Here is a 10,874-nt window from a genome sequence, read left to right as displayed (position 1 = left end):
TCCACCCATAGAGCTGAACCCGTCAAAGCCTCTGTGGGACGCCACTTCAGGTGGGACGAGAGGTGCTGCTCGATGTTTTCTTCCACCTAACTTTACAAGTCTGTTCGCTCGAGAATGAAACAGAAATAAATAAACCAACAAAGGGACGAAACTAAATTTAGTTCCTCCTGAAAAGTTCCTGCTTTCCAAAGATCCAGGAACTTCAGGTTTAGCTCCCGCACAGCAAAGAACGTAAGTCTTATCAAGTGTTTTTATCTTATTTCAGTAGAAAATGTCTTTTAAGACTTAATCTGAGCCACATTCACCTGATCAGTCCAGAAACATGTCTGATTTTAAGTTATTTAAAGACTAAAATTAGGTCTACATTCCTTGGAACAAGTAAAGAAAATCAGCAAATGGAACAAGAGAAAAGTTTCTCATATTAAGACATTATTCTAGCATTTTTTTTTGCTCCATGGCAGATTTTTTTTAACTTGTTACAGCAATTCAGAGCTTATTTTGTCTTTAAGTAACTTGAAATCAGACATTTTTCTGGACTGATCAGGTGAAGGTGGCTCATGTTAAGTGTAATAAGACAAATTTTACTTAAAATAAGACAAAAACACTTGATAAGATTCCAGTTTTTCTGCAGTGTGGTGTTCCAGTTTAAAGCATGACCCTGTAAACTGGAGACCTTCAGCTGAACGTGTCAGAGGAGATCCAGGTTACAGCAGCTGTTCGGAACAGAAGAAGTTGGTTTAGTTTGATACACGTGTCATAATCTGCTCCTCAGATCAGGATTTAATTCGGAGCTAAAGCTCTTTGAGAAGGACACATCCTGCGCTCACTGCCCTCTGCTGGTCGGGTTGTATAGTGCAGCTACTTTTATTGCTCCTTCAAAGCTCAGAGGCACATTTATGATGCATCAATGAGGTTCTAGAATGTTCATCATCAAGCACAGAGAGCTTTCTGCCCTGGTGATGTCACTACATTCCGGAACTCTCTGCCTCTGGAAAATTCAAGCAGACTACACTGCAAAAAACTGAAATCATATCAAGTGTTTTTTGTTTTATTTATGGTGGAATTTTTTTTTTAGACTTAATCTGAGCCACATTCACCTGACTAATGCAGAAAAATGTTCTGTTTCTAACTGTTTGAAACAAAAATGAGGTCTAGTTGCTGTAATAAAAAAAAACAAATCTTTCAATGGAACAAGAAAACATTTCTTTGTAGTGAGACATTATTCTAGTTTAAGCAAATTTTTCTTCTTCCATTGGTAGATTTTTTTTTTGCTTGTTACAGCAATTCAGACTCATTTTGTCTTTAAGAAACTTGAAACTGGACATTTTATTGGACTGATCAGTTGAATGAGGCTCATATTGAGTGTAATAAGACAACTTTTGACTTAAAAAAAACCCAAAATCACTGGATAAGATTTTAGTTATTTTGCAGTGTAGGAAGAGTTTGGACTCCTTAGAGAACTTCTCAGAAGCACATTTATGATGCATCAATGAGGTTCTAGAATGTTCATCATCAAGGACAGAGAGCTTTCCCGCCCTGATGATGTCACTACATTCCGGAACTCTCTGAGCTCTGGAGGATCCAGGCGGAATAGGAAGAGTTTGGACTCCTTCAGTGGAGAAAAGGTGAAGATTAAATCCTTCATAAGTGTCTATATATTGTTTTTGTTTAAATCCTTCTCTTTCCAACATCCTGGACGTGTTTTCTGATATCGTCACACTGTTTTTGGACAGATGGGGCTTTAGAAAAGTGAAGCTCAGGATTATTTCAGGAGTTAAAGTCTAGAAGCAGACGTGAAGGTAGAACTCGAGCAGAACCTCTGATCTCACAGGAAGTTCCTCGGACCAGGGGACCCGTGGTTCCTCGGCTGATTATCTGCTGCATGGATGCGATGCTGTGATGAGCAGCAGTGGATGTGTGGATGGACGGAGATCACGGGGAGGGCTGGAGGAGGAGGAGGAGGAGGTGATCTCGTGGGCCAGTGAAGAAAGAAAGGGATGGAAAAGAAAAAGAATCATGTTGCATAATCAAGCTGTTTATTTTCCTGCATGGAATGGTGAACACAAAAAAAGATGCCTAGATGCATTTATAGTAGGGGCATCCTTTGGCTGGCTATGTCATTGTCTCCTGCCTAAAACTAAACTTTAAAATGCATAAAAAACGCTTCTTTTCTTACCCATTTTCCTCAGAATTACCTAGATTTAGCTTCATCAACACTGATGCAACAAATAACCTTCAAAACATACAGCATACTGTAACATCCATTTACAATGGTCTTATCACCACAGCGCCCCGTACTTTTCAAGCACAGGAATATGCTATACCATCAACAGAGGAAATGTCCTTAAATACATACAAAAAGGAAAGCAAATAAAGAACAAAATAAAGAAAATCAGGAAACAGGAAAGTTTTCAACTTAAATCCAGTTCCCAGAAAACAAACCAAACCAGTTCTAGTAATGTGGCCTCGATACAAACAATCAGAAAATTCACAACACTAGTTTTTCCTCATTTAATCAATGTTACAAAAGTCCTGCATTATAAAATAGGGCAGCTTTAAAATCAGTGTAATTAATAAAACTATACAACATACAAACACGTCTCCCCGTCAGGCCCAGGGGCCCCGGGGCCCCGCCGCTCTGCCCTCCCGTCCCAAAGAGCTAACGCTTCTTCTTCGTCTCTCCGCTGCTGTACCAGAACTAAATTACACACACAACACAAGAACAAAACAACACACTGCCCAAACTATTGCTTTTATAGTCTTTTTCTTTTTTTCTTTCTTTAAAAAGGGTGCAATTTTGTCGTATCTTACACACACAGCCAAAAGTCGCTGATTAGATGCTAGGCTGTTTCACAAGGTTTTGTGACACTTTAAAAAAAAATGTCCGTGCAATTTTTTTTTAATTCCCTTCGCTCTTTTTTTAGCCCTGGAAGCTGTTTTTTTTTTTCATGTAATACTTTTTCACTATTTCTTATTTAGTGCAGATAATTAAGGAAGTAATGCCCAACTCATGGCTAAAGGGTAGGCAAGAACAGAGACCAAACCAACACTACGAGGAAACACACAACCCGCACAAGTGGAACTACTAAACCATCACAGCTGACGGCGTCACGTCCGTGAAATCTGACAGACCCAACACGGAACAGGTAAACAATTTATTTACTAAAACCTCTGCCGAGCAGGGCGGGCGCGCTGCGAATGCTGGACGTCTTTAGGATCGATTCTGAAAAGTGTTTTCTGTCGATGGAGAAGAAGTTGGACTTGTTTAAGGCTCGTTTGTGACCAACGAAATAATAACAAAAAAACTTTGAGACCCGAATGTCGTATTGCGGCCGTCCGGTAGATTATCAAAACAGGAAGGAAGGAAGGAAGGAAGGAAGGAAGGAAGGGTTTCCCCGAGCAGCGGCTCAGCTTGGCTGGAGCGTCGCTGCCGGCTGGCTTCACCATTTTTAGGGACCGACCACGGAGCACGATGCCAGTCACGTGCACGCCAACTTTGGTTGAAAGTAAAAAAATAAAAAGGAAGTGCCAACCAAAAACGATGAAAGACAAAAGAAAGAAGAAGTGAGTGCAAGCAGGTATTGCATATTTTATGTCCTCATTTTCATTTCAGGAAACAAAAGAAGGATTCAAATGAAAACAGGAAGACTTAAAAAAGAAAGTTTCTGCTGTTCAGAGTTTACAACAACCTGCCAGACAAAACGCAGGGTGGAGCTGAAAGGTGGAGTAACTGAACAAACCACCAGCGAGTGAACGGTTATGAGCTCCATCTTCTCCTACCAGGGGCACCAAGACACAACGTGAAATGAGGTCAACGAACCTTTATTCGCAGGTTTAAAGTTTGCTAAAGTATGCTAATATGTTTTGTTCAGGACTAGCAAGCAAGCTAAGTTGTTAGCTAACCGTGATCAAACACCTTTAGAAACAAACTTGTTAGCTGACTGTTAGCTTACGAATACCTGTGCAGTTAGAGATAAACAATTAGCAGCTTCAAAATGATCCTGCTTACTTAAAGGTTAGCTAACTCCGCTAGTGAGATGATAGCTTGTACCTGCTAGTTGACCTTAAAGGGGGTAATAAACAAACCAAACTGTAAGGAACACAGAAGTTATCTGTTTTATCTGCTAACATAAGCTATTTGCTAACTCGAACTACAATATCTTCATCCAACCTTTTTTTAGCTAATACATATCGCTGTTAGCATGTGTAGAGCATTGACAGTCTATCAAACTTCTATTCATTCCATCAAGTAGACAATTTTGAGTTGCTAAACTGAACCTCAATTCAACAGTTAGCTTAACAAACTTTGCCTGCTCCAGCCAGCAATCTGTTAGCTTACTGAAAAGTATTTGCTGTAGCTGCTAACTGAACTTCTGGGGCTAACTATGATGCTAATCTGGACCAAACACCTTGCATGGCTAAAACAGAGTCCTTCATGATCATTAGTGTTTCAGAAAGTCATTACAAAAGCTATGCTTGGTTAAACTGTACAGTAAGCTAACAGTTTATGCCGCTTGTTAGCTTATCTGTTAGCCATCCGAGGCTTAAATGTTTAAACTAAATACAAAATAGTTTTGGAAAGGTGGTGTCTGGTTTTCCACGTGTTTCCACCACCAGAATAGTTACCTCCGCCAATCAAATATGAACTGGGTCATCAAATTATCGTACAAACCTGCAGCTAACACCAAATTGTAGCAAACAGTCTGTTGAAAGGGAGTATAACATTAAAGTCGGCCTAAAGTGTTGCGTGAGAACCACAATATGCCTGGTGGAGGTCTGCACTCTTTAAGTGCTTTTCTAGTTGTTTTTGTGGCTTTGCATCTTAATTTAATAGTTAGCTTAGCTTATCCATAACTTTATGCCACTTTTATGTTAGCTAACGTTAGTCATTTTGAGCTGCTAACCTCAACTGTTAGCACAATGTTTCAATAACAGAGCTTTCAAAGAGTAATTACTTTGGCTGCTCATGTAAACTTTTAGCTTAGCTTTTTCAAAGCCTTTAGCTTTTAGCTGCTAGCATGAGGGGTTGGTGATAATATGTTTTTCAACTGGAACATATTTTGTAAGCTAGATTGTTAGCTTATGTGTTTTTACGGCTGTTAGCTAACCTGAACTAAACGTAGTTAGCCGCTGCTCCAAATGCTATGCTAACTTAACCTGAAGGCTGCTGACTTTGCTCTCATTTCACTTCATCTCCTGGTGCTGCCCCCTGTTGGCAGGGGCGTGGAGATGACTGACCTGATTGACGGTGATGATGTCATCACCTGAGGGGTCTCGGCGCTGCAGGTAGAGCGGGGCAGAGCGCAGTGCAGGCCTGGGACCTCTTAAACTGAGAGATGACCAACCAGTTAGACTGGAAACCGCAGCGCCCCTCTTCAGCTTAACGCTCGGACTCTGACTGCTGCAGGTGAGCACAAAACCTCAGGTGTGGAGGGGCGAACCGGAGCAGGAATAAGACTCTCCACACCGGATCCCGTGCAGCCTCCCAGGACTGGATCGTAGCTCAAGGCACATTGATGAGGAACAATTGTTTTCGTGCAATTTGGTACGGATGATGGCGGATGTCTGGGAGCTGAAAAGCAGAATTGATCTGTCGCTAAAGAAGAAGGAAGGAAACGGAGGGAAAGGGGAGGAAGTGGAAAGTAAATGATGGAGAGATGCGGAGAAGCGAAGAGAGCTGGTTGTTTGTGAAAGAGAGCGATAGAAAAGGCCTCGACGGGGCCGAAAGAAAAGACGGCTGCCGGCAAGTGCCTGATGTTGGGTTTACAATAGAGTGTCTTTATCTCACTAACTACATCATCTATGGAAAAAATTTGTCACTAACACTAAAACATGCAGATTTTTTTTGTCCTTTTTTGTCGTTTTTCCACTTAAATTCACTTTGACGCTGGATGGTCATAAGAGTGTATGTGTGTGTGCGTGTGTGTGTGTGTATATTTATATATTTAGCATAGGAAAGGAAAAACAAACTGAAGTCTAATAAAATGGTAAGTTGCATGTGAAGCGCTCGGCTGTCTTGTCTGTGGACGAAAGCTTCCAGAGAGTTCCCTCTGCTCGGCTCTTTACTGCTAAACCACCCCCCCTTGATTACACTCTCGCGGCCCATTGGCCGACTCCAGGAATAAGTGCTTCTGATTGGACAGGGCCAGGCCAATCACAGGGCAGCCCGGGCGGTTACCGGGCGGAACCCTTTTAAGATTATCTCGCTGAGAAAACACGCTGACTTTGAATCCGCGGGTCGTTTTTTTTTCTCCTGATTTCACCTCGTGAGAAACTCAAACAGCTTTTTAACGTCAAACAATGTGCTCGTGAAAATAACTTAGCGTCTCGGACAAAATGAAAGCAGACGTGCGCTGCGAGGAACGCTTTAGAAAGTTGATTGTTAAATGATATTTCTTAAAGGGATTCTTGTTCTACCACGCTAACAGCTTTACAAGATGAACAAACAACAAATAATAAACAATAAATGTGAATACAGCTCCCCTTATTTCTCACAAGGCTGTGGTTTCTGCCTCAACGCTGTGTTGTTGTCTTTTGTACCCCAGTATTTTAGAGTCCCAGAGGTGTGAGCGGACTAGGAAGAAAAATATATCTCATATATACTTTTCAACAACTGATTTCAACGAGCTATCTTACAAAGATATTTAACTATCCAACAGCTAGCCAACAAAATTGCACTTTCCTCAAGATCAATATTCCACTGGTTAAGTTTTAGTCACTCGCCTCTCTCCTGTTTCCTGTCTGTCGCCGCTTCCAGACACCAGAGCTTTCTGCCCACCCTCAGCATGCTGTAGCTTCACCCAGACTGGTGGATGTGAGGAGGAGGAGGAGGAGGAGGAGGAAGAGGAGGAGGAGGAGGGGACCAGCTGAAATGACTGCTAAGAGAGAAAAACCAATGAGCCATGAAGCCAAAGCCTCCCAGATAAACCAGCTGTGATCCACCACCAACAGACCCCTGCTGCTTTCAAACCCGCCTACACCCAACCTCCCCCATCGCAAGCCCCGCCCCTCCACGTGGAGTTCATGTCATCGCACCACCTCCAGATCAGGTGAGGTCTTTCCATTAAGCACTGGTCCATGTCCTTGGAAAGACCTTCCTCCCTCCTTGATGTGACACCAGCCAGGGGGCGGAGTCAGGTCGGCGGTGGAGTCCATCCCTGGAGGTGTGTGAGGGCTCAGGTGGAGGGAGAGGGCAGGTAACACCGCCCATTTCCCTCCATCCTTCACCTTCAGCTGTACCAACCCCACACCATCCAGATCCACCAGGAGCGGAGGCTGGATGGTGGGTGTGTGGTACCACTGCAAGTCTACATACTGCAAAGGATGATGGGAGATTGAGAAGGGAAGCTCTTTGATCAGTCTTGTGAGGATCCCAGAAACTGAAGGCTCAATCCCCCTGGTCTGTTTTTTGGGGGCGGGGTTTGGGGGCGGGGTCTGGCACTGTATGTGGGCATCAACACGTGATCCAGGGAAGTCGATGGGATTACAGAGCGGGCGTGTGAACGCCGGGGTCAGGGTGCGTTTGATCTGCCGTAGCCATGCTGATGCTGCTGAGTCTGTGTATGGCGCTGGTGGGGGCGGAGTCAGGCGCGGAGGAAGAGGGGGGTTGTAGGAGGTGGGGCAGGACGAGACTCTCCGTCGCAGCTGGCATCAAAAGTCAAAGGTTGAGGAGGAGGCTGCAGCGATCTGTCGTTCAGGTGGGTGGAAGGGGGAGGGGCCTCTGGAGTCCCTATCCCAGGTACCACTGTGGAGAGAGGAGACACAGGTAAGCATGGCGGCGCACAGGTGAACCAGATCCTCTGTGACCAAAGACCAAAGAGGAGGACAAAATCAGGTCTGTGTGGAAAGCAGGGACCAGTTTCCTGCCTGATCGAAATCAGACCAATCACAACCTTCGCTCACCTTCAGGCAGATTTCAGGAGTATTCAAGCGTTCCTGACGCTGACACCGACAACTACTTCCAAACTCTAATTAATCATTTTAAGCTGCTAACACTGACTTTAAGCAAAATGTTTCTAGTAGCAAACATAGCGCTTTAAAAGAAATGTTAGTTTGGCTGCTTTGGTAATCTTTTAGCATACCATATTCAGAGCGTTAGCCAAAAAGCTATCTGTTTTAGCTGCTAACTCAAAATGTTAGCAATCAGCTATTTCAGCTGCTAAAGTCACTGATAGGGAAGAATGAGTTACAAGGTACATCCTAAATGGTTTTCTGGCTTAAATCAAGAAAATTTGCTAAACAAGACTGTTAGCATTTTTTGCCACATCGGTTAGCATACTTGAATTTGGGCTAACAGACCCTACTTCCAAAAATGTGACTTTAAACATGTATTGCTGACTTTGTGACAAGGTCATCCATGATTTGTAGTTTTTAGATAATCATTTAAAAAGCAATGCTAGCCTAAACTTAACAGTAAGCTAACGGTTCAATGTTAATAAGCGTTGTGCTTAAACTGTTAGCCATCTGAGACTTCATTATTTTTACTGACAGGAGGAACTTTTTAGGGCAGGTATGGTCTGTTTTGGATTTTTTTCAACCTTAAGAATAGTTTTTTGTGTCTTAGCATCCAAATTCAACACTTAGCTTAGCATTTTCAAAGACTTTAAGTCAATTAGCAAAATGTTTCACTCAGACCTCTTACAAAATTTAAAGCCTTGTGTTGTTCAGCCACTGTTCTTTAAATCACGTTTATTTGCTAAACGAGACTGTTAGCATTTTTTTGTTACAGCAGTTAGCGTACATGAATTTGACACTGTTAGCTGCTACACCAAATATTAGGCTAACAGACCGTACTGCACTAAAAAAAACTTTGTACGTTTTTTTTTTTTTTCATTTTCTGACTTTGTGATAAAGTTATTCATGATATTAAGAGTTGCTATGCTAGCCTAAACTTAACAGAAAGCTAATGGTTCAGGCTGCAGAATATTAATCAGCTTTGTACTTAAACTGTTAGCTATCTGAGACTTTATTATTTTAACTAACAGGAAGAACTATTTGGGACAAGTATGGTCTGTTTTGGATTTTTTTCAACCTTAAGAATAGTTTTTTGTGTCTTAGCATCCAAATTCAACACTTAGCTTAGCATTTTTAAAGACTTGAAGCCTCTTAGCAAAATGTTCTGCTCAGACCGCCGAGAAAATTTGAGGCCTCGTGTTGTGCAGTCACTGTTCTTTAAATCACGTTTATTTGCTAAACAAGACTGTTAGCATTTATTTTGTTACAGCAGTTAGCATACCCAAATTTAACACCGTTAGCTGCTACACCAATATTAGGCTAACAGACTGTACTGCACCAAAAAATGACTTCATATGTTTTTTTTTTCATTTTCTGACTTTGTGATAAAGTCATCCATGATATTTAGAGTTGCTACGCTAGCCTAAACTTTACAGTAAGCTAACGGTTCAGCCTGAAAAATGTTAATTAGCTTTGTGCTTAAACTGTTAGCCACCTGAGACTTTATTATTTTAACTAACAGGAGGAACTATTTGGGACAGGTAGGGTCTGTTTTGGATTTGTTTTAACCTCAAGAATAGTTGTCTTAGGGTCCAAATTCAACACTTAGCTTAGCATTTTCAAAGACTTTATGCCACTAAGCAAAATGTTCTGCTCAGACCACCGACAAAATTTGAAGCCTTGTGTCGTGCAGTCACTGTTCTTCTTCTTACGTTATTTAGTGCAGTTAGCAAGCAGCTTCAAAATGAGCTACTGCCACCAAGTGGTGGGAGTGCTGTACTACAACAGTTTTCTACAACCAGGTAACAGTAAATCACAGAAAAGTTTTTACTTTTTATTTGAAAATATTTGATGTAATTATTTAATATTTTTATGATGTAATGAATGTGTGATGGTTTAGAAATCATCACCCATTCCTTCGCCCAAGTATGGAGTAGTGTAATGGCGTTATTTAACATACTGGGCTTGTTTTTTCGCAGAACAACAAATAATTTTAAACAATTTTGTAAGAAATTAATGCATCATCATAACTTTATAATGAAACATATCTCAGGAATTATCTAAAAAATGTTCAGATTCACGTTTTCCTACAAGCTAAGCTACCGTCTCTAGTGTTTTTAAATCCTCTGTGAGTCGTTTCCTCTCATGAGAAACTCGTTAACACGTCTAAAGTTGTTTGGCGTGATCCTTCTCTCTGGTTTGACCCTCTGAGGAGGAGTCGCCGTGAGGTAAAGGTGAAAGAATCTGCAGAGGGAGCTCAGGACGGTCCTGAGGAGACCTCAAACTCTCTTTAACTGCTGCAGCTCAGAGTTTATGATCTGTGTGTGAGCGTGTGTGTGTGTGTGAGTGTGTGTGTGTGTGTGATCCATCTCTGATAGGCCGGTATCGATCGCCTGAAGGTGCATCGTTCATGTTTCATGACTCCCCCCTCCTCTTCCTCGCGCGCCACGTCCAGTTCAAGTTCATCCACGCCTTACATCATGTCTGGTTGCTAGGGACAACCAGACGGCCCTGGACGTGACTACCATCGCCAAGGCAACCGCATCACCCCCACCCATCTTACCCCCCCACCTCCTTCATCCTTCCTCCTCTTCTTCCTCATCCCGCTCTGCACTTCTTCACACACACACACACACACACACAACAGAGGGTATTGATTTAAAGTAAGGCGCACACACACACACACACACACACACACACACACACACAGAAACACACTCTTAAAAAATTTACGTGCAATTTAGAAAATGTGTTTTTGAAAAGTGAAGTTTGACTAACATGAAGGAACCGCTTCCTGTGTGTGTGTGTGTGTGTGTGTGTGTGTGTGTGTGTGTGTGTGTGTGTGGGACTTCTCTGCACTCCTGACTCGTTGTAATTCTATTGCTGTGTGTGTCCCTGTGTGTGTGTGTGTGTGTGATAGA

The 10,874-nt window shown here is 42.2% G+C and overlaps 1 protein-coding gene across 7 annotated transcripts in view; it reads right to left on the bottom strand.

Moving 5' to 3' along the window:
- Positions 1-1,436: 1,436 nt before the first annotated feature.
- Positions 1,437-10,874, bottom strand: part of nfia (nuclear factor I/A) — a 212,455-nt gene continuing 203,017 nt past the window's right edge. For 5 of the 7 annotated variants that reach the window (XM_074667596.1, XM_074667595.1, XM_074667594.1 and 2 more), the window contains one exon: positions 1,438-7,744. In XM_074667596.1, the coding sequence (XP_074523697.1) occupies positions 7,730-7,744 (15 nt within the window). In that variant the 3' untranslated portion in view covers positions 1,438-7,729. Of the gene's footprint in view, positions 7,745-10,874 lie in introns of all 7 variants that reach the window. The other 2 variants (XM_074667590.1, XM_074667589.1) reach the window with 1 other exon arrangement.

The sequence above is a fragment of the Halichoeres trimaculatus genome, unplaced genomic scaffold (genome assembly GCF_033239565.1).
Source record: "Halichoeres trimaculatus isolate MK-OKI-2021-1 unplaced genomic scaffold, fHalTri1.1 fHalTri1_scaffold_4, whole genome shotgun sequence".
NCBI lineage: Eukaryota > Metazoa > Chordata > Actinopteri > Labriformes > Labridae > Halichoeres > Halichoeres trimaculatus.
Note: the sequence above shows the minus strand (reverse complement) of the source record. Positions and strands in the feature narration are given on the sequence as shown.